This window comes from Megalobrama amblycephala, linkage group LG4, assembly GCF_018812025.1.
Source record: "Megalobrama amblycephala isolate DHTTF-2021 linkage group LG4, ASM1881202v1, whole genome shotgun sequence".
NCBI lineage: Eukaryota > Metazoa > Chordata > Actinopteri > Cypriniformes > Xenocyprididae > Megalobrama > Megalobrama amblycephala.
The window spans coordinates 12,990,466-13,015,368 of record NC_063047.1 but is presented as its reverse complement, the minus strand read 5'-3'; the positions used below and the strand labels follow the sequence as shown (position 1 = coordinate 13,015,368).

Sequence of the window (24,903 nt, the reverse complement as noted above, 5' to 3'; positions counted from 1 at the left end):
TAAACGATCCCTGCATCTCAATCAGCTCCCTAGGTTGTGAATCAGTATATCATGAAAATGAATGTGGCCGACTCCCTGATCAGTGCCCTGACTACTGAACTAGGGAGCTGATTGAGACGCACCCGATGAGTGACGTATACGAGCGAGAGATCACTTTGGGCACTTGCATAAACCACGCCAAGGCACGTACACACCTCACGCACCAGATGCCGTGCGCGCACTCAGGGCATTTGGACATGGTGTATTAGAGGTCAAAAATTATATAAATACTGTTCAGTTTCTCACAAACCGATCGTTTCGTGTCTTAGGACATCAATGTGTCGTCAGGAGCCGCAGGGTTTAATTTGGTTTTACTCTCATAGATTTTGTTACCATTGACATGCATTATACGACTGACAGACTGCAACAGTTGGAGTTAAAAATCATAATTTGTGTTCTACTGAAGAAACAAAGTCACCTACATCTTGGATGCCCTGGGGCTAAGCAGATAAACATCAAATTTAAATTTTTGGGTGAACTATCCCTTTAAAACAGTCGACGTGACTGCAGTGGTTCAACCTTAATTTTATGAAGAGACAAGAATACTTTTTGTGTGCAAAAACGAAACAAAAATAACGACTTTACTCAACAATCTCTTCTTTTCTCTGTCATCATCCTTATGCAGTTGCCGCAGTAAGCACAGTGAAGGCTTCCGTGTTTACGTCCGAATGCCGGCACTTAGGGTTTTTCCTGGGTCAAAAATGGTCTTCGGTGGTGACAGACATGGTCATCCACACAAACAGTAAAAAGTGCCCTACCCATATGATCTGCCAATATCGACAATAAAGTTCCCGTCACTCTCACTGTCATTCTTTCTTGCCCTCTTTGCAAAAAAATCTGATTTCATATATTTGTAAGAGAAGATGCTTCTTTGCTAGACATGAAAATTATTTTGGTATGTATAATAATAATAATAATAATTAATAATAATAATAATTAATAATAAGTATTAAAAAGTAGCATTAAAAAGTTAAATTAACTAATAATATAATTTTCTACCATGTACAATCGAATGCACCTAGCTAACAAGAACTTGCTTTGTTCTGGTTTCACCTCACTCCAGTCTAAACTAACTGATTTTATAGTTAGGCCTAATTTACTACACATTGTCAGTTAAATATATACCTTAAAGTACTGTGGATTATTAAGGCTAATTTTACTAACCACTTGCTAAATGGGGTAAGCACACTTATGTTCTCATTTCAGAGTTGTTTGAGTAAATGATTCGTTATAGACCGTGTGGACAGATCAGTTGTTTTCAATGAGTCATTAGGTCGCGAAGCGTATATTATATATAATGAATCGCGGACGTTGACGTGTTGCATGCGAATCGCGGCTGTTCACAAAAGATTTGTAAACACAGAAAACACTTCATCACTGGATGGGATTTTGTTTTTGTTTACTGAAAGTGTAGTTTATGTCAGCTGCATGTGCGGGATGCTTGTCAGAGAAGATGAGGTGATGTTCTTTTGAGCACTATATTGTTATCGTGGGCACTTTAAAATACCGCAAAAAAATATAATCAAAATTTTGATTTTTAGAACGCGCATTAGTTTCTTTTTCATCAACTGGATAAAAGTACACTGCATGTATGCTGCGTAGGCATGCACATTCTGATCTAAACAAACCCATTCCCCATGTGGAGATGCAGTGTGTGGGTCAATATCCCTTCTCGTTTTCTCGCTCCTCCGTCCTCCATCCTATGACCCAGAAACCGATCAAATCCATCTTGAAGGACATCTCAATTCTCACAGGTCTCAATTGCACCACAAGGAGGCGAGGAACGAGGAGTGGGGAAGCTTCCTGAGGAGTCATGAGCGAGGATACAGAGGTGTATCTTTTGCGGAAGTCTTTATCGTCAAGAAACGTGACGCACATATACATTCTCCTCCCCCTTCATATCTGTCACAATAATTGAATTAAACTTTACATCTCATATTTCAATGGGGCATCTTGCTTTATTATTATTTTTTTTAAATAACCAAACTTTAACAACATATGAGTAGATCCCTCAAGTGCAGCTGATGATGCTATGAAGTGACGCTAAAGGGAGCAAGGATATCATTTCCCTTGATTCAATTCCTCCGTCCTCGCATCTTTTCCCTGCATCCTTCTCTCGCATCCTGAAGGGGTGGAGCTAAGACTCGAGGAAAGAAAGCAAGGAAAGGAAACGAGGATGCACAAATAAGAATTGAGAAGCACCCTGTGTGTGTGTGCTGCTGAGCAAAAGATGCATGCGCACTCTTATGTAAACAGTACCCACATGGAGAGGAAGCATGGCAAAAGAAGGAACGCTGGCAACGATTTATCCCCCTTCTAAAAGGGTGAAGTCAGAGGATTGGAAATATTTTGGGTTCCAAAAAAAATGCAGAGGGATTGCTGGTTAAAGACAGGTTTGCTTTGTGTAAGACGTGGTCGGAAAGTGGCAGCGAAACACAGGAACATGTCTAACACGTTCGCTCATCTCCGTGACAACCATCCAGTCCAATTCAGAAAGATAAAGGTAAGTTTATAAAACTTTATATATATATATATATATATATATATATATATATATATATATATATATATATATATATATATATATATATATATATATATATATATATATATATATAAAATTATAAAAACTAATTTCCGTGTTGAATCCACATAAAAAATAAAAAAAAATTTGTTGAATGACAAGATGCCTAAGTTACACAAACTTTTTTCATTTGCATGTAATGTTAGCTTGTTTCAATGTAGTTTAAGTAATTAAAAATGACAGTGTGCCAGAATAATTATTTTAATCATACGTTGATGGAATGCAATAAAGTTGTACACTGTCACAAAGTGCGAGTGAACTTGCCCTTTATAAATATTTAGCTAGCTATAATAGTTAACACTGGCTTGGCTTGTTATTCAGACAATAATAATAATAATAATAATATGAATTTAAGTACTAGTGTTGTACAGACAAGTTAGTATGTGTCAAGAATGGCCATTTAAATGTCAAGACATGTTAAAATTTCAGTGTTACAGAGTAATGTTTTCCTTCTCCATTTCCTTTATTTTTCTTGTCTTTCTCTATTTACAGAGTAGCCATGCATCTAGCAGTGCTGGTTCATCTTCAGCTGAAGCCATTGTTCAACCAAGAGTCAAAGAGGCATTCCAGCGTCAGGCTTCATATGGACCCTCATCTTACCGGGCCAAAGAAATCAATCATGCCATGGCATATTATATTGCTAAGGACATGATACCAGTTCACACTGTAGCAAAACCAGGATTTCAGAAACTGATGAAGACCACAGTTCCACTTTACAAAATTCCCTCAGAGAAGTTTTTCTCAAAAACAGAATTACACAGAATGTACAACAGTCTAAAAGAGGAAGTTGGCAAGAGTATAGCCCTGGAAAATGGTATGCAGCAACCACTGACCTGTGGACCAGCAGTGGAGGAAGCGGACATCCATACATCAGCTTCAGCATCCACTACCTCTTGGACTCAATCAAATTGCCTGGAAACACAGTTCTTTCCAGAAGACCACACTGCTGACAATATCAGAGAATTTTTTGATAACATGTTGCAAGAGTGGGGCATCAACAAAGAGCGTCTTGTCAGTGTTACAACTGATAATGCTACAAACATGAATAAGGCCTTTGAGAGTGACACCACCTTTCCATGACAGTGGTTTGGATGTTTTGGCCACAACTTGAATCTAGCCATTTCTAAAGCTCTTAAAAATCAGAGGCTGGACACAGCAATGGGGATTGACTCAGAAAATGCTGCAGAGGTTTATTAAACAACAGCAGGCAGTCTGTGCTGTACTGGCAACTGAGAGAGGGGCATGGCATTTGATGCCAAAGGATATTGCAGTCATTGCAGTCACTGAGCAAGTCTTAAAAATACTTGATCCACTCAGTGCTTTCACTGATACTTTGGCTTCAGAGAGCCGAGTAAGCCTGTCAGCCCTGAAGCCGGTGTTCCGTAACATCATTTTTAGACATTCTTGATGTGAAAAATGAAAACTGTGCTCTTACCAAAGACCTGAAGAGGTTAATGAAGACAGATCTCGAGTCCGGGTACACTGATGATGCAAAGAAAGTGATGGACTTGATGAGCTTTGTTGATCCGCGGTTTAAGGGAAGCTTTTCTGATGACCTTGAAGCCACAGTAAACTTCTGCAATGAGGAAACTTCAAAACTGATAGAGATGACAACATTGAGTGAGGGAGCTGCCCAGACAGAGCAAACCAGAACAACCTCCCCCATCCCCACCTTTCAAAAACAGCGCCAAAGCTTGGCCACCCTCCTCAACAAAATCACCTCCACAAGGCAACAGAGGTCAAAGGAGGGTGAAGGCAGCAGCACTCTGAGCCTGAAGTCAAAGATTGAAGCAGAGGTAAAGAGTTTATCTTTCTGTGCCAGTAAGAAAATCAGAGGCAGATCCATTGCAGTGGTGGAGTCTGCATGCTGAAGAGCTACCTCATCTAGCTACCGTTGCCCAGAAGTTTCTCTGCATACCCGCAACAAGTGTTCCTTCAGAGAGGGTATTTAGTGCCAGTGGACACATCCTCTCACCTCACCGATCAAAGCTCAAAGCCAGAAAAAGTGAACATGCTTGCATTTTTGCACTTTAATCTGAAGGACTAAAATGTGACAGCTCAGAAGGAATACACAGAAGATACCAGGAATTGGTTGAAAATGTTTATTGTTGACACTTTATAGTTCTTGTACTTTTAAATATATTTACAGCAGTTAACAAAAGTTGTTCTTTTGCAGTTTGCACTTTATTCTCTTTGATACAGTTGCTCACTTTATACATCATTACTGTGTGTTGTTTTCTTTATTTATTTGTATTTAAATGTTTGAGGTACTCATTATTTAAAATAAAGTTGTTATTCAAAGGACAACACTGAAGTTGGTTTATATTTTCAACCTTTATTTCTCATATAATTGAATACCGTGATAAAAACCTTAATCAATTAATCGCAGCATGGAAATCTGATACCATCACATGCCTTGTCATATACTTCTCAGATTTCATCAAAAATATCTTAATTTGTGTTCTGAACTTGAATGATGGTCTTAGGGGTGTAGAATGATATGAGGGTGAGTGATTAATCACAGAATTTTCATTTTTGGGTGAACTAACCCTTTATATTCAAATCAATTTCTGATAATAATCCCAAATATATGTTCATGCTTAATATTTCCTGTGTAATTACATTATTATTATTATTATTATTATTTATTTTTTAAAATGCTTTGTAGAACATTCAGTTTACAGTGTGGTACAACAAAATTAGAGCACAATAGGGCTTTTCACACTTTTTACACTTCTCATAATTTACCTGGGGTTAACAATTAGGCCTAATCCTGCGTATTCATAAGATGACGTTTCACACTGTACATACCTAAACCCTGGGTTTATGTTCTTATTCACATATTTGCGGTGTCAGTGCCTAGGGCTGTGACGTGGCAATTTTTTACTACCGCGGTGGGAAATCACCAACAACCGTGATGTTGCGGTGGTGGGGTCTGGGGAGCGGGGTTGGTTTTATTATATATATATATATATATATATATATATATAGTGGGTACGGAAATTATTCAGACCCCCTTAAAATTTTCACTCTTTGTTATATTGCAGCCATTTGCTAAAATCATTTAAGTTAATTTTTTCCCCTCATTAATGTACACACAGCACCCCATATTGACAGAAAAACAGAATTGTTGACATTTTTGCAGATTTATTAAAAAAGAAAAACTGAAATATCACATTGTCCTAAGTATTCAGACCCTTTGCTGTGACACTCATATATTTAACTCAGGTGCTGTCCATTTCTTCTGATCATCCTTGAGATGGTTCTACACCTTCATTTGAGTCCAGCTGTGTTTGATTATACTGATTGGACTTGATTAGGAAAGCCACACACCTGTCTTCAGATGGCAAATATAATATTTCAATTTGGGTATCCATCTTAGAGATAATACCCATATTTAATGAAACAAACATATTTAAACATATTATATTATCATATCATAATAAAATATAATTTATTGTTACTGTAATTTATTGTTACTGCTACTGTAAATCTATATTAAATATTATGGGATATTCTTCAATGCTTTCAGAATCTTCACTTTTTAAAGTAATTTTGTTTCTGGTTTTTTTTAAATATATTTTTATATTAACATACACCTATTTTAATGACAGTATATTTATTGAACAAAAATTAATTATTTTATTTATCAAAATAAACAGAAAATAGTACAAACTTTGCTAAAGTGATTCTATTGAACAGGTATTAACTTAGACATTATTAAAAACATATTATTTTAGCTAAAGTATTTGTATGAATACTGTGTGCCTTTTAACCCATGCTGGGGAGCCCTTTACCCCATGTGTGGCGTAAAAGGCTCCCCTCACCACCTCATACATTTATAATATTTTATACAAAATTAACCACTTTTATGAATATATATATATGAATATATGAATATATATATTTTTTCTGCAATCATGTACTTTGAGAGTAGTGAAAAGCACATTTTTTCTTAAGGTGTGCCTTTAGCCCCGTTGTACCCTATATATAATCAGAGGTTGCGTTAGACTTGCAGACAGGATCGTAAAAAAATCTGTCATAATTATTATAATTTCATTTCAATCATTTTAATTTTTATATTTTAATAAGACATTTAAGAGCTTCTGATTTTGTCCACATTTTCATTTTTATTTACAAACTTACAGTGAGCAAATAGGCAAATAGGCTTAGGCCAGTGGTTCCCAACCACATTCCTGGAGGCCCTCCAACACTGCACATATTGCATGTCTCCCTAAACAAGCACACCTGATTCAAGTCATCAGCTTATTACTAGAGACTCCAAGACCTGAAATGGGTGTGTCAGACAAAGGAGACATGCAAAATATGCAGTGTTGGGGGGCCTCCAGGAATGTGGTTGGGAACCACTGGCCTAGGCTATGCATTTATTTAGATTATGAAAAGAAAGTTGATCAAAGACTGCATCACTTTTCAGTTTTCATCTTGAACACTCTAGGATGCGATCATCCTTTCCTCTTTACTACTGTACAGAACGAAATAAACATGAATGAAAATTTAAAAATATGTTGAAAAATATAGTAGCTTACCGAAATCTGTATCACATCAGTTCAATGTCACGTAGCACCTCAGAAAAGCCATTCTTTGACCATAAACTTATAGTCAGCAAGAAAAATAACAAAACGAAACAAACTGGATTAGAAACTTAATTATGTAAGTGTAAGCATTATAACTTTATTATTATAAAATGAACTTGAACTGGGTGCGTGTAATCAAACTCACCATTTTCATTTTATTTTGAAGACTGAACTTGCGCTCTGCAGACTGGAGCACACTCATCACCAACTGGACAGGGGTGGGAATTACAGTTACAAGCAACATCAGTCTCAGTAATTTGTCAAAATGACTAAAAAATATTCCATCAATGATGGAAAATTTTCAGTTAACGCGACCTTTTGAGATTATTTATGTATATTTTATAAATATAAATATATATAGTAGGGTGACCAGACGTCCCCGTTTTCCGGGGATAGCTGTTGGTGAAAATAATCTACGCACTATGGGACCCAGGTGGGGCCCCAGTGGAACAGCCCCAAAGTGTGTGCTTTGCTGTGGGCTGGCCCACACTAAGTAGAGTGGTCCCCCATTGGGGCCAGTTGTGGGCCCACAGCAAGCCCCTTAGGGGCCCATGTGGGGCCAGATACCGGCGTGAAATGCGGGGAACATGTGGGCCCCACACTATGGGACTCAGATGGGGCCCCAGTGGGACAGCCCAAAGTGTGGGCAGAGTGGGCCCCTGTTGGGGCCATTTGTGGGCCCACACTGTGGGCATTCTGTGGGTACACTGGGAAAAGAGTGGGCATACTGTGGACAATGCACAGATGTCTGGGAACATACCTTTGGCATACCTTAACAAACAACAAGATTAGCTTGGTTCTACTTTGCATTTGCCACAACACACGCAAAACAATTTCACTTCTTGAAAGAATAAATTAGAAGTCATCTGTTTCAAAGAATTTCATTTATTCACAGTAATGTAAAAAATAAATAAATAAATAAATAAATAAATATATATATATACACACACACACATTACCGTTCAAACGTTTGGGGTCAGTAAGATTTTTAAAATGCTTTTGAAAGCAGTTCCTTCTGCTCATCAAGGCTGCATTTATTTGATAAAAAATACATTAAAAAGAGTAATATTCTGAAATAGTATTTCCTTAAAATAACTGTAGGGCTCGACATTAACGCTTACATGGAACAAGTGGATTTTTTTGAAGGGGCAAGTGAAAGAAAATTGTTCTTGCCTGACCAGACAAGTAGCCTGATTAAAACGGCAATAAAAAAAATAACTAGGGAATCACCAAAATGCGAGATGTTCTGCATTCATTTAGTGTAAGTGGTGACTGATAGTGAATAATAATATAATGTACTGACGGTAACAAGGTTGCGCTGTTGAGGCTCGCGCAGCCTCTCGAGGAGAAATCGCAACAAATGAGAGAAGCTCACACAAAAAAACTCGTTTAAAGGGTTAGTTCACCCCAAAATGAATATTCTGCCATTTATTACTCACCCTCATGTTGTTCCACTCCCGCAAGACCTTTGTTCATCTTCGAAACACAATTTAAGATATTTGTGATAAAATCTGATGGCTCGTGAGGCCTGTATTGAAAACAAGTTAACTTAGACTTTCAAATGCCCAAAGGTAACTGTTACTAAAAACATATTTAAAACAGTTCATGTGACTAGTCGTTCAACCTTAATGTTATGAAGCGACAAGAATACTTTTGTGTGCCAAAAAACAAAATAACGACTAGCACTTGTCACTGAACTAAACACTGCTTCATGAAGCTTCGAAGCTTTACAAATCTTTTGTTTTGAATCAGTGGTTCAGAGCGTGTATCAAACAATCTCAAACTGCCAAAGTCATGTGATTTCAGTAAACGAGGCTTCATTGCATCATAATTGTTTCAAGATTTCAATGATTCACGTGACTTTGGCAGTTTGATACGCGCTCTGAACCATTGATTCGAATCAAAAGATTCATAAAGCTTTGAAGCTTCATGAAGCAGTGTTTAGTTCAGTGGCGAGTGCTAGATATTGTTGGATAAAGTCATTAGGGTGAATTCAGGGTGATTGGGACACTTTTTGCCATTGAGATGACTTGGAAAAAGTGTCCCAATCAACCTGAATTCACCCCTTTCGTTTTCAAAAACGTTGCTAGTGTTAGTGCAGTCATATCAATAATATTACTAAATATTTACTGTCTTTTAAACAAAAAAAAAAGTATAAATATACGAACGGCTTCACATTCTGAAATACTTGAATTAAAAACAATCAAACTAATAATATAAAAATTCAGATGGGATGAGACGTGTTTCTGTTCTCATGATTTAATCGTTAACTTGCTCTCAATGCAGGCCTCACTGAGCCATCAGATTTTATCAAAAAATATCTTAATTTGTGTTCCAAAGATGAATGAAGGTCTTACGGGTGTGGAACGACAAACCTGGCAGTTTAGTTTCATGTTTAAAAGTATTATTCTTTTCAACATTTTGTATTTGTATATTCCATAAATATTTAAAGCAATCTCATAACATTTTTAAATGCAGTTGTAATTTTTCAGTGTAAAATATTTAATTTGATTAGTAACAGCCCTATAGTATCCTACAACACTAATTTAATTTAATGATCAAATTTAAGAATTTAAAATGAAAGATGAAGCATATATTTAATAACTGGGGGAAAATGCCCTTTATAAAGGTAAAAATATCATAAATATGCAGATTTAAATGTCACAGCTGACTGAACACTGATGCTTCAGAATAAATTATATTTACAACAGGGTTTGTGAATGACAGATTTACTCGTCCGAAGAACAAGCACATGAAAAGGCTTAATGTCAAGCTCTGAACTGTTTTAATATATTTTACAAAGTAATTTATTCCTGTGATGTTAAAACTGAGCCTGCATCTAGTTGTCAGTGTCACATGATCATTAAGAAATCATTCATTTGTGGATGATCATGGAGATGAATGATTTCTGCTCAAGAAACATTTCTTATCATCAGTGTTGAAAACAACTGTATATATTTTTGTCTCGAGGAGAAATGGAAACATGAGAGAAGCACACACAAAAAGAAACTTGGTTAAACATACTGCAGTAAAAATTCAAAATGTTTTTATAAGTTGATACAGGTAAGCAATATCACACAACCAAGAATGCCGTTTTCCTAAATAGGCTACCGTCACGATTAAAACCGTGACACTGATTTCATACAACAGTTCAATTAACAAGTAGTTAATATTAAGCCACTTACATTTTAGAAGGAACATTGACTGTTTTTGTTCTATTTTATCAGCGAAAATAGTTTCAAACAAAGATCACAGCAGAACCAAAGCGCAACACCTTGTTTTCATTACTGAATGATTCAGCGTTTTGAACGAATCGGCCATTTGAACGAATCAATGACCCACTCATTAAGACGGTTACTTGCCGCCACCTACTAGTGGTTTAGTTTCATTTTTAAAAGTATAATCCCCCCCCCCCCAACATTTCATATTTGTATTTTCAAAAAATATTATGACAACAAAAACAGAAAAAATATATAGATGAAACAATTTTATTGGGAATTTGGCTGTATTAACTCTCTGAAGTCGGGAAATGCGCCGGCGCATTTTGCAGGATTTTTTTCACATTGCCTCAAAACAGACTTAAAATACTCCGACATTTTTTTTGTCATAGAGACATAAGTAATATATCAATTGAAACTATAGAATATCTTATTTTATTTGTGTACACTCAGAGTAAAAACAAAATGTTGTGCTTTTTGCAAAATAAAGAAAACTAACATGATGCGTGATCTGTCGTCTCCCTCTGAACGAAGTCCAATCTGATAGTTCTCAGAAAATGAACTGTAACTTAGTGAATACTAATGACACAAAAATGAGACTTATGTCTAAAAAAATGTTAATGTCAGGTTTTAAATCGTGTAAATCAAATCGAAAACAAATATTCTCTGTTTATGTAATCTGTATGAAAAGAGACACGTCAGACCTCCGTGATTCAGCTCATTATCCACTAATGCAGCCACGCCCACGGAGCCAGCGCTATTCAGACGCAAATTCTGAGGCAGTACATGTATACATCGTAACAATTGTGTATTTATTGTCTTCAAAAGTGTTTTGAATAGCCATAGTTAGCGATCTCTGTAAGCCTGTTAGTTCCTGGATTTGTGATACTAAAGGTAGTAAAGAGGTAACATAATTGTTCAGACACTTTGCATCACAGAAATACATTATATTTTAAAGTATATAATAGAATACCATTATTTAAATTGTAATAATATTTCACAGTATTGCTGTTTTTTCTGTATGTTTGATAATACACCATGATGAGCTTGAGACATGATCACAGAGGGTTTTTTCACAGCCTACCTGACTGAAAGGCCTCATTAATATGCAAGTCATTACAACTCATTATGCGATTCTTTTGTCTTCTCAGGTGTAAATGACCCATTATTCATGATGATTCACGCCTCCACACATACTGTGTTTCTTGACAAAAAAGTGTCTTACAAAAACTAAATCAATATATTGTTTTATATGAACGAGTAGGGAGGATAATTTTTACATAATTTTGAAGCAAAAACTCTAGTCTACAACCTCCAATACCCAGAAGTCTTGTGAACACATATATAATATTATTTTTTGGCCTTATTTCAGTGACTTCAGTTTTTTGTTTTTTCAATAACCACGCATAAACGTTATTCCTTCAAAAACACAAACATGTACATACATGTTCCTCACATATGTGACCTGATCCAGCAAAATGAGTCACAGTGACCCAAATTTAAAAATTTAGATTTTGGTATCAATGGAAAGATGAGACGATAAGCTTTAAAATGATATCATAGTCAAAGTCATACCTTGAATGGTTTTAAAGATATACCCATTTGAATTATGGTCGTCTGCCCTCTTTTTCCAATTAAAAACCTGAGAAAATCGCTTTTAAAGTTTTTTGCCCGTTTTTTTGTTGATATCTTTCAAAATCCATTGCATTTAAAGGGATAAACTATTTATTTTACAGCTTAATTTGACCAAAGACATTTATATATATATATATATATATATATATATATATATATATATATATATATATATATATATATATATAAATGCTATTAAACCAGGCTGAAGCTCAAATTATTTTAAAGTATTTATTTGAATTAATATTTTATAAGGCACTTTTAAAAAGATTTACTAAAATCAGAAAGATTGAACAGAGGTGCTACATTTTTGCTTGAGAGAGAGGGTGTGTTTGTGTGTGTGTGTTTGTGTGTGTGTGTTTGTGTGTGTGTGTTTGTGTGTGAGCGTGCGTGTGTGTGTGCGCGTGTGTGTGCGTGTGTGTGTGTGTGTGTGAGTGAGAGAGAGAGAGAGAGAAAGTGAGACAGAGAGAGAGACATGCAAAGAGAGAACAAATAATGCTACCCTATACAATCATATCTTTGTGTAGGCTAGTTGACGATAACAGTGTAACAAATTCATAACGGAGATACCAGCGCGCGCTAGTCTGACAGGAGGATGGCTGGACCAATCGCGTGCCTGTCAGTCGAAACGGGGCTTCCCATTGATAAAAATCAGCGTTTGTGTCAGTGTGTTTACATTTCTAAGCTTTTTGATTGGTTCTATACAACATGTAACACACCTGCGTTGGCGCTTGAAAAGTTGAGAAATCTTCAACTTCTGCCACTTGCAACGCGAGTGAAGCGACGCGATAGAACCCACAATTCAGTTTGGCAACGCATGACGTCACCCATTCAAAGTAAAAGAGAAACGTTAACGCTGGCGCCCCGTGTGAATGCAGCGTAAGTGACGAGAGGAGTTGAGAAGTTCATTTCCAGCTAATTTAGTAAAACCATGTCAAATTTAATAGCCATTTAAATACCTTTACTCAATTATCTGGACTACGAAACTTTGGGAGATTATTTTTGAAAGTCTGTTCTTTGGAATTAGCTTAAAAAAAATTTTTTCATTGTTTTTCCACTAGAGCTGCACGATTAATCATATCGCAATCGCAATCGCGATGTCAAGCTTGTGCGATTATATGATGCAAAATGCTGCGATTTTATGAAATAAAATAATAATAATAATAATTTAATAAATAAATAAATAAATACATGTGTGGACACGACAACCCATTCTCTGAGAGCCGTTTGCCCAATTTATACACCGCTAACAAAAAGAAGACCAGTCAGTTTCAGTTTAAGCAGTGGCACGTGTGGCGCGCACGGTCATGTCATGACTTTTTCCGGTGTGCAGCGCAGAGAACGGGTAGATGGATGCGGAGCAAACGGTCACTGAACTGGTGGCAAGAAAAAATGCTACCTCTGTATGGTAGCATGGCGATATTTTGGCTATAAGATTATAAACCCAGAGTAGTAGTGGTTTTGTTGATCCGTGATCCGTACGGACCAAGGCCCACAGTTCGGGACGCATGTGTTTCGCGGATCAATTGCAACTTTAACCGCAATAGAGTGAAAGGTTATCATTTGAACGTGTTTGTCTTGCTAGTTTACACATTAAATAGATATAATAAAACCATTCCAGCGCTAGAAGAGGCAAAAGGATTTAATTCGGTATCGCACGCAGCGCTGTTATCGGTGCGCACATGACGCACATACATACAAGGCTCACGCGCACAGAGAGAGAGAGGCGCGTTATAGCTCGCAAACTCCAAATTGATTTCTCTTTCGCGTCCTCAATGCACTTGGATGGTCACATACACGCATTATGTCAGTCAAAATACCTCTCTCAGCAAGTCTTCTCGTAAACACTTTCGGTTAATTTCTTAAGTGAAGGAGGTGAGAATTCAGATGTGTATCTATCTGATGTGTGCGTGCATGTCTTACTCTTAAAGTGACAGCAACCTATAAATACCTGCTGTTGTCTGTCATGTAAATCAAACAACAAAACACAGCTTTAACAAAGATTAATCTATATTAACCCCCTACTGCACACATGTTGATGGCAAATGAAAAAAAATATTCCACATAATTTTTTGGTTCTTTTGGGAACATTTTATTGATTAAAAAAATTATTTTTTCGTTGCCTCAGGGCAACGTTGTGCGACAATGGTACAGAGTCATAGAGAAAATTATCATCAAAATCAATTTTTTTTGTAAAAAAAAATTCAAGAAATCATTAAGTAAAAAGGGAAAAACACTTGAAAGACATTGATGTATTGAATTTGATACATGCATAGATCTGTATCATGTAGTGTGCTATGCAATATAATGTACTTCATGTAATAAGATTTCACTCTGTACGAAACTTCAAAAAGCACTTCTTCTCTGCTGTGACATAGTGGTGTATGTTACAATTTTTGCACATCACTTTGGGTGTTCCTGCACACCCAGGAATCTTGCATCTTCCCTTCTTATAATACATTGTTGCCAATGAGAGGTACTGTCTAAAACCTCCTCAAAAAGTGCCCCTTATCGCACAACGAAAAGAAAAACTGAATTTCTGAACATGCAAAATAAAAAAAAACTTCATAAAACCTGACAAAAGGCTTCTCTACACCTTCAAACACACACACATATTTTTTATGTACAGTTCATGTCGTTTTAAATAAGATTACTAAAGCAAATAATATTGCCTTCTTCTCACACCATGTGCTCCTGTGACCATGTGTCAGAACAGGACGTCCCACCTTTAAATGGTGCTTGATATTGACTCCAACACCTTACTGAACTGTTATTTGGTACTTTCTCGACCTTTCTAATTGGTTGATATCATTTAAAGAAATATTTACTAAACATAGGGCTTAAGAAAACTCTCCATTGCCTGAGGGCAACGCTGTGCTGTAGAGGGTTAAATTTATACAGTGACCAGTGTCATTTTACATTTAATTATTACATTTCTGTGCATGAAAATTAATACTACAGTTAGACCTTATATTTTATTTGTAACTTTATGTAGTATTTATCTATGCTTGTTGTAATTGGTGTACAGTATTTGTTCTTTTTACAGTCTGTTCACTTGCCTTTAATAATGTATTACTTAAGCTAGTAGTTTATGCTGTGGTATCAGAGTAGTTTAAGTGGGCTAAGTAATACATGCAAAGTTAAGTTGTTTTTTTTTGTGCTGATCCGAAAAATTATCCGATCCGTGACGTCATAACCGTGATGTGATCCGAACCATGAGTTTTGTGATCCGTTGAACCACAGATTAGTAAAGAAACAAACATCTTAAATGGGATTATAACAAGTTTGCAGTAATGCAAAGGTGTTATTATTTAATTTTGTAAAAATATTTTAATTTGAAAACACTGTGCATTTATTTGTTGTTGTTGCTAGTTTGAGTTAAGAAATACACATTTCAGCATTATCAGTAATCTGTGTGTGCATTTTCATAGAGAACCAAGCAAGATGACTCATGATACTATTTGTTTATTATATCGCTATCGCATATCGCAATCGCAATATTGACCTCAATAATCGCAATATGACATTTTCCCCAAATCGTGCAGCCCTATTTTCCACATTATCGGCCCATATCTTAAAATAGAACGTTGCGACTTCTGACTCATTTCGCCAGACCGGGTCACATATTATGGTAGCCTAGTTTGTGCTGAATACAGTGTAATGACAGATAATGAGTGTCATTAATATGTTTATGAACAACTGAAAAAAGCACAAATGTCAGGGCATGTCAAAACTTCTCCAGGCCCCAAATCAGCCTCAGACTCCAGAGGGTTAAAATATATTATGTGAGCAAAAGGGTAGCAGCAGAGAAGCAAACAAATGTAAAGGGCTGACACTTGGCAGAATTTTCAAATTGTTATATGTCGTCATCTATTGACATTTAGCGGCATATATATATATATATATATATATATATATATATATATATATATATATATATATATTTATATGATGAAACCTGTAGCAGGGGTTTCAAACTCAAATTGGCTGGGGGCCGTTTCTGTGATTGACACCTCATAGGAGGGCCATTTTAAGCACAAGAAAGTGCAAAATTTCTGAAAATGTACTTAATTATTTTTCATTTACTTCAAATTTAATTTCTAAAATTTAGATCCGCTCTGATGGATAGATCCGTTTAGATCTGCTGGCCGGCAGTTTGAGACCACTGCCTGTAGAAACCCTTAGCTCCAGTCTGAATGTAGTTCCTGGTTATCCTGAAGACCTGTAGTCAGTAATCAGGACTAGTTGGCAATGAATAATGAAAAGAGAGAGGACAAACAACATTTTAATGGTATAAACCCAGTTTAAAACTTTTATTCATGAATATGTACAGTGACATCTGAGAATGTGACACATGACACCACTGTACTGTCAGATACAGCATTTAAGTGAGGACCATTTCATTTAAAAAAATTGATACCCAAAAGATTAACGGATAACAAGCAAAATGTTTATGAAAGTACAGTTATATGGGTGCAATCTACAATGCAAAAACTGAGAATGTGTCAGACGGTGAGTCGAATACTTACAGAGCAGAACCAATTATCTGATTACAAACAATGAAAAGGAGAAAAAGAAACAAGAATGAATATTTCAGTTCAATATTGCTCTATATGGATGAACGTGCTGATGAAATGTATACATTCAAGAGAAATTATTACATTAATATTTAATGTGAATATAACGGAAGTAAAACATTTATGCCATGAAATTATATATTTTCATAATTAATTAAAGATTACAGATGGTTGATTTCATTTGAAATACACAGGCGAATGAGTCCTCTCTGGCCCTGTCCCAAATGGCACCCTAAACCCTCACGGTCTTCCTCTGAGTCCGCACTTTCACGACATAATGCCGCTTTGACTGCCGGGTAGAGTCCTCTGAGTAAAATCCTCTGTGTAGCTCACAGTCTTGCAGGCTTAGCACTCTTCTTTAAGCTTAAATGACAAATGGGACACCCTACTGTCTTTTACCCTACGACTTAACGGACACGCGCACGCAGCGGCCATTTTAAGTCCACAAGACCGAAAGTGCACATGAAGTGTGCCATTTGGGACAGGACCTCTCTCTCTCTCTCACTCCCCGTGTATGCGCCAGCGTCTGCGTGAGACAACGCGTTCAAAGTTATAGGTGTACAATCTGTTATTTTTAGGTCACATTAAAGGTGATAGAGAGGATTTTTTCGTCGACTGAGAATCCAAAGACTGTTACTGAGTTTTTGAAATGAGCGCATGCGTAAGAACAGCCCCCCTCCTTCACAGCTCACTTCAAAGGAACGCCTCCCAAAACTCGTGCACAAGTATTGGAACACGAGTGTTTACCACCGGCATTCGCTGTGTCGTGTTTTTTGGATTCATTATGTCGGACTCACCGCAGGTAACTCATTATAACCTTTTAAACCTTTTATAACCTTTTATAACCTTTTATCATTTAAACGGCAGCATACGTTACAATCAGATTTAACCACTAAAAATTGGTGTAATATAATTTTAGTTAATAAATTCTTTACCATTTTCATCTGTTACACTAATTTTAATAGAAAACTCAGAAATTACTATTTAAAAAAGCTTATAATTTTAAAAGTTTGGAGTATTTACTTGAGCTATTTTGACCCCCTATTTTGAGATCAAAAGGATAAACAATGCAGATTTATTTTTTTAGTCATCTTTGATCATATTTACCAAGGGTGCCAATAATTCTGACCACAACTGTCTATATATACTGATGAATACCAATGATAATAGTGAACAAATCAATCATTGATCAACCATTTGCATTGTTTTATTGTGACAAATAAGTTAATTTTATTTAATAAATACGATAACACTTTCTATGAAGTCTATGCTTATAATGAATTTTAGCTTGATTTATACTTATTTATGAGTAGACTTAGTATTCTATACATTTATAAAAATAGTGAACAAATCAATCAACCATTTGCATTGTTTTATTGTGACAAATAAGTTAATTTTATTTAATAAATACGATAACAATTTTTTATGAAGTCTATGCTTATAATGAATTTAGCTCCATTTACACTTATTTATGAGTGTAAATGGAGCTTTTATTAAGTATTATAGAATACTTAGTGTTATCGACTAAGTATTCTATAAATATATTTATAAAGACTCATTAAGACATATACTGCATTAAAATAACGGCTATAGTAACATTTATATTATTACTTAACATAAAATGTTAAGTAATCAAGAGGATGTGCACATTATACATTTTAAGTTGTTTTGCAAATGCAACTAATGAATAATAATTCCAATAAAAAATAAAAGAGAAAGAAAGAAATCATTGCAAACAGTTCTTTTTAATGTTACATACTAGCAAAACACTGCAACATAATTTTTTTTAAAAGAATGGGAACAGCTGCTACAAGCAAACAGGCAAAGACAGTACTTGTCTTGCTATCTTCTTGACTATGTGCAGTTTTAGTTAAGTATGGTGTGAGCTGTTGAATGTAATGACATTTATGACATTTTACTGAATCATAAAATAAATAGTTTGATTAACCCTGAGCCTTGAGCGTCTAATCTTAAAACAATGATTTAACTGTGCTGTTAACATAGTGGGCTGCCCACAGTAAACTCATGCTGGCCCCACGGTGAAAAACTTTTGTGGGCCCTGTATGAGGTAACCCACCGGGGGCCAGTGTGCGTTTTCTGTAGGCAAACCCACAGTGGGTTGCCCAGAGTAAACCCTCATGGGGGCCCAAATGGGTAAAACTGCTGTGGGCCCCGCATGGGCTAACCCACTGGGGACCCGTGTGGGTTTTCCATGTGGGTTTCCTTTGGGGCCCCAATGGGCTTGCCCTTGCCCACACTGTCCCACAGAAAACCCATACTTACCCGTAGTGGGCCCACACTGGCATGTTTGCTGGGATACACTGGCATGTTTGCTTGTTTGTTGTATAATCAATCTCTCAAAGAGCTCCCAAGTAACCCTACATTACTAGTGAATGATAAAATTTCTTGAATGTTCAAATTGGCAAGGTTTAAAGGTGCCATAGAATCCTTTTTCACAAGATGTAATATACGTCTAAGGTGTCCCTTGAATGTGTCTGTGAAGTTTCAGATCAAAATACCCCATAGATTTTTTATTAAATTTTTTAACTGCCTATTTTGGGGCATAATTAAATATGCGCTGATTCAGCATGCGTCCCCTTTAAATGCTCGTGCTCTCCGCCCCCCAAGCTCGCAACTCTATAATACATTTCATAAACAAAGTTCACACAGCTAATATAACCCTCAAAATGGATCTTTAAAAAGTGTTCGTCATGCAGCATATCCGATTATGTAAGTATGGTATTTATTTGGATGTTTATATTTGATTCTGAATGAGTTTGATAGTAGCTAGGCTGCAGCTAACGGAGCTAAAGCTAACATTACACACTGTTGGAGAGATTTATAAAGAATGAAGTTGTGTTTATGAATTATACAGACTCCAAGTGTTTAATAATGAAAATAACGACATGGTTCTTGTCTCCGTGAATACAGTAAGAAACAATGGTAACTTTAACCACATTTAACAGTACATTAGCAACATGCTAACGAAACATTTAGAAAGACAATTTACAAATATCAATAAAAATATCATGATATCATGGATCATGTCAGTTATTATTGCTTCATCTGCCATTTTTCGCTATTGTCCTTGCTTGCTTACCTGCATAAAGTCTGTTGATTCGCTGTGCTGCTCCAGACGTTAATACTGGTTTTTCTAATACCTTGAACATGGGCTGACATATGCAAAAGTTGGGGGTGTACATATATTAATTGATCCCGACTGTTGCGTCACAGTCGGTGTTATGTTGAGATTCGCCTGTTCTTCAGAGGTCTTTTGCAAAAATCTAATTTACCTAAGAAGGAGGAAACAATGGTGTTTGAGACTCACTGTATGTCATTTCCATGTACAGATCTTTAATTATTTAACTATGCCGAGGTAAATTCAATTTTCAATTCTAGGGCACATCAGTTGTCCAAAACATATATGAAAGTGTTGTATCGCAGCGCGCAGCTCACTTAGTACAGGCGCAATGTCTTTTGAAGCCAGAAACAATTTGTTAATTTTGAGAGATAGAGAAAGGAGAGAAAGTATTGCTGAAAGAAAGTTTTTAAATTACTGATTTGATAATCTGTGTTGATAAATTTACTAATGAACATTTGCAGTAATTTCCCGCTTTTGTGAATGCGAAATCTGCGAGAATGAGTACAATTATGCACAATACTTGCTCCAAAATTTAGACCCTGTATGGTATCGATTTAATATTTATGTATCAGTATTAGATTGCGGTACTGTACCAAAGCCAAAATTGTGGTATCAAGCCATCCCTACATTAGCTCAGACAGACTGGAGCCACTTAATTTATGGTCCTAGATAGTTGATTTGGAGTCTAGAGTGTTGAATTTTTGCATGGAATTATGTTTAAACTAATCATCTAGAACAGTGGTTCTCAAACTGGGGGTCGCGGAATGATTTCAAGGGGTCGCGAGTTGGTTTGAAAAAATTCTGTATTTTCTGATTACAAAAAATATTTTTCAATACTAAAAAATTAAGATTACAAATAAATATTTTTTGAATTGAACAGAATTGATTAGAAGGTTTAAAAAAAAATAAATAAATAATAATATTTCATGACTCTAAGATATGACGTCACCGTGCGGCGACTGATCGCTAGTTATCAATACTGTACGCAACTGCACGTGGAAACTGCAACTGCAAGAATGGATAAATTTGTAATTCACAAGGTTAAAAATGTTGAGGAAATTGTGGACAGTCTGCCTGAATCATCATCAATGGATGTATTGCTTCCGTTTGGCTCTACTTATGTGTGCGAGCAGACTTTTTCCGCTGTTACATACATGAAAAATAAATACAGATCACGTCTTGATGTTGAGGATGATCTGCGAGTAGTCGTATCCAACATCAGGCCACAGATTACGCTTTTGTGCACCGAAAAACAAGTGCACCCATCCCACTTAAAGGTAAGCCTAAATACAGTAAATATTATGGAAGTTTGTTTCTGCCACATAAGAAAATATTTGAAAAGATAATTGTGATTTTTTTTAATCTAAAAATTGCGAGTTTACATCTCGCTATTCTGACTTGTTTTCTCATAATTGTGAAATATAAACTTGCAGTGCGAGTTATAAAGTTATAAATGATATAAAGTCGCAATTACCTTTTTTTATTTTTTATTCTGTGGTGGAAACAAGCTTCCATAGGAAGTGGATGTGGATTTAAAACAACTTTTTTTTTTGTTTATTGTTTGTGTATTCTGTGGTAGTGGGTCGCGAGTTCTCGTCGATGTTAGTTTAGGGGTCGCTGGCTAAAAAGTTTGAGAACCACTGATCTAGAAGATTCATTTGTCTGGTTCGCCCTCAAATTTTACACCAGACACCAACAACAACTGCAGAGTCAAGATGACTTAAGGCTGCAAACCATCAGCCTGGACCCCCAGCCACTAACTCCTACCCATCCCTACCTACCCAATATCTATGAAAAAACACCTGAACTTAGATTTTGGTGGACTTCATAGGTACAAAAACTAATAGTGGCCCACAGCCGATTAGCAGAAGTAATAAGTAAAGACAATAATAACGTGTATAGCTGGACACCTACACAATAACAATATTTGAACACCCTTTAGAATACATCATTAATTAATTTATACTCACAGGTTGTGATTCTGTGGAGCAAGTTGGCCAAATAAAGTGGTTACTGTCCCATCTTTAATGGATAAGCATTTTGTGAATCCCATTTAGACCTCACAGAGATTTGAAAAGCAATCGTCAGAAGGTTATACTGCTGTTGTATTGCTGTGGTAATTTTAAACACTGACTCATCAGATCCTTTGGAAGTGTTTACAAAGAAAATGAGCTTTTTCTGAGCAGAAAACGGTGTCTTCTTGACATTTATTGTTGTGGCAAATTTGATGTTTCTTCAGTTCTGGTCTCAAAGAAAACTCTCAGAGTCGAAGTTCCAGGAGTTTAACCTTATTGACAAGCAACAAAGTGAGATTGCCAGCTCCACATCTGAATCTCTCTAGCCAGGGCACAATTTTTATACATTTTTCTTATCTGTTAAAACAGTGTAAGATCCACCCCTACAGTTTTTTTCCATGATCTCATTTACAGGTGCTCTCCTCCCTTTCTCTTACCAAGTACTCCCCAACATTTTTACCACAATCACTTCACCAATTAAACTTCAAGTGTTGCTTATGCAAGAGATAATTCTCTTTGTAAGGGTGGCCGACTGCCAACTAGTTTACATCTTTTGACTTAATCTCTCGTGGTGGAATTCTGCCAATTAATGGTCAACCCTTTCTCATAGGCAAAATGAAACATTGTTTTAAAAACAATCAACACTCCCTGTAGGCAAGAAGCCTTCACATGACACCCTTAATAATGATCTCATTCATTTCACATCCTCCTGTTATCTGGTGGAAAACTACCAGAAAAATATGCTTAGTGGCCAAGTTAACTTCTCAGACACATCTGACCCTTATAGTCACATAGGCCAAGTGGCCTCTAAACACTTCTAGCTTTTATAGTAAGCAAACTAATTCTACAATTGTTTTCTATAGGATGGATAAAATACTCCATCACGTCTTAATGCATTTGGGGAACGCCTTAGCGGGAACCGGTGTCTGAAACGCTGTTAAATCACAGCAATCATAGTGGCCAACGACAGCCTATGACGTCACTACTAGTGCGACCCGAACACACATAAGGAGCGCCTAGAGAACAAGTCATCCACTTATCGTCTGAAGGGACTGTTGAGCAGGTAGCCCCAAGGCATGGCAGGGAGATGCAGTGTCTCGTTCCCTGTTGTCAGGGAACCATGGTTACACGCATAACCTGAGACGTTCCCTTTCAAAAGGGAACTCAAACTGCGTCTTAACGCATTTGGCGAACGAAATACCCACGCCGCCATGCTGAGGGTAGTGCATGCCAAAGAATGGCTGTGACAAATATCAATTTCAAATGAAATACCAAAAAACACTTCTTCTAAGGTTCGCAAAGGCTGTTAGTGACAGCATTCCCCATGGCCACCACCGAAGCTATAAGCCTCAAAGAGGCTTCCAGGCCTACCAAGGCCGCTCAAAGGCTTGGAACCAACAACTTCAAACAGAAGGGGTCCCTTTAAGGAAATGTGGTCAGGGAGCCGAAAGGAGCCCCGGCCAGTCACATCTCAGGGGAGCATAGTCTACCCTGACTGCCACCAGGGAGTCCGACCTTGTCCTACTAAGTAGTAACCTAGTCTGGCCAGCAACCTGTCTGTTACCAAAACAGAATCTCTAAAGCACTAGCCTCCAGAGGAGGGGTCCAGAAAGAGGGACTGCAAACTGGCAGTAACCAACTCAGACCGGACGTAGAGACAGGCATCCTGGGGAGCAGGACTTGACATAGCGCTTTGAATCCTTTTAATCGAGGGGAGTTACTCTGCTCAACCTAGGATCTACAGAGCGCTTTTTAATAAGCACTCTGGAGGCTGAGAACTCTAAATAGGGTCCCTAAAGAGAAACATACCTCCAGCTCCAACAGGAGCTGATCGATCAAGGGAGTTCTTATTAAAAAGAACCTTTTAAACCTCAATGACCAACTCAGGGGCGAGGTCCTCAGCCTTAAATACTGACCTCCCAGGGAGGTCTCACGAGAGACCTTCAACCTTCCGATCAGACCTCGGGAGCGCAGTACTCTAAAGAACGACCCTCAATGCGAGGGGAGTACCCACTGGACTCAACCAAGACGAGTATTGACCAAGCTCAATGCAAGTACCAGGGAGGCTCCTAAAGAGCCTACACTCTGATATAACTCTAGGGAGTCAGAAGACTATCTTAGCTGGAAGTGCTAAGGACCTACTTGACCCAGAGGATCTCCTTCAAGGTGGCCTGCTCGAGGGCCAACTACTTGGTAAAGATCTAAAACTCCAGGGCTAGTATCAGGGAGGCTCCAATGGAGCCTGAGCTACCTGATAACAATCTGCTCAATTCTATGGAACTAGGAAACTCAGGAACCTAGCTCAACCCAGAGGATCGCTTTCAAGGTGACCCAAGGAGGGCCAACTACTTGGTAGCAAATCTAACTCCAGCAGAGATAGACTGGACTAGAGGTATGCATACTCATTTACATTGCCATCACAAGCCGTGTACTCAGCATATCGCTTTCTACCTTTAAAACAAGGGGAGTACAAAACTATGCAACCGGGCTGACGAGGAGGCCTCAGTCAGGGCCTACTACCCTAGCATAACACAGCCACAGGCTCGAGGCTAATGCTTGAGCTCTAAGGGAGCGTGCTCAACTCACCCTGAAAGGGGGAGTACTCGACACGCTCGACCTGAGCATCACTGGTGTTGGGCACATATGGGGCACAGAGCTCTGGGAGCAAAGTGAGCTAACCCGAGAAAAGCTCAAAGGTAAAAACCTGAGCAAAAACTCTTATTCCAAGACGAGAAAGGCTGTCTGAGTTCAGCTCTGGAGGAATGGAGGCCCCAACAGGAAGAAATTCCACAGGAGGGGCCTGCAACACTGTTCTCCGCGACTTGATGATAATCAAGGAGCTTTTGGTGGAGAGATGCTCCAAGCTCAAACTAGACAAAGCTGCTACCAAAGCTCTGGAGAGCAGAGACTTCAGCATAGTGCTTTACACTCTCAATACGACGAAGTCTAACAATGCTCAAGGACAACCACAGGGGAGGCTTTCAACAAAAGCCTACAACACCTGGCTATTTGTCTGTGCCTAACACCACCAGGGAAATGAAGCTCAGCATATCGCTTATACTCTAATATCAAGAGGAGTTTCTGCTCAACCTAGATAC

General features: G+C 37.3%; 2 protein-coding genes across 2 annotated transcripts in view; both read left to right on the top strand.

The window, feature by feature from the left end:
- The window catches only part of becn1 (beclin 1, autophagy related), a 112,514-nt gene that overhangs the window by 2,440 nt on the left and 85,171 nt on the right, over positions 1-24,903 (top strand). The gene's annotated exons all lie outside the window — the stretch shown is intronic.
- Positions 500-5,578, top strand: LOC125266705 (E3 SUMO-protein ligase ZBED1-like). Its single transcript, XM_048187619.1, has 2 exons — positions 500-2,542; positions 3,116-5,578. Exons 1-2 carry the CDS (start codon positions 2,405-2,407, stop codon positions 3,701-3,703), a joined length of 726 nt encoding a protein of 241 aa, XP_048043576.1. The 5' UTR covers positions 500-2,404; the 3' UTR covers positions 3,704-5,578.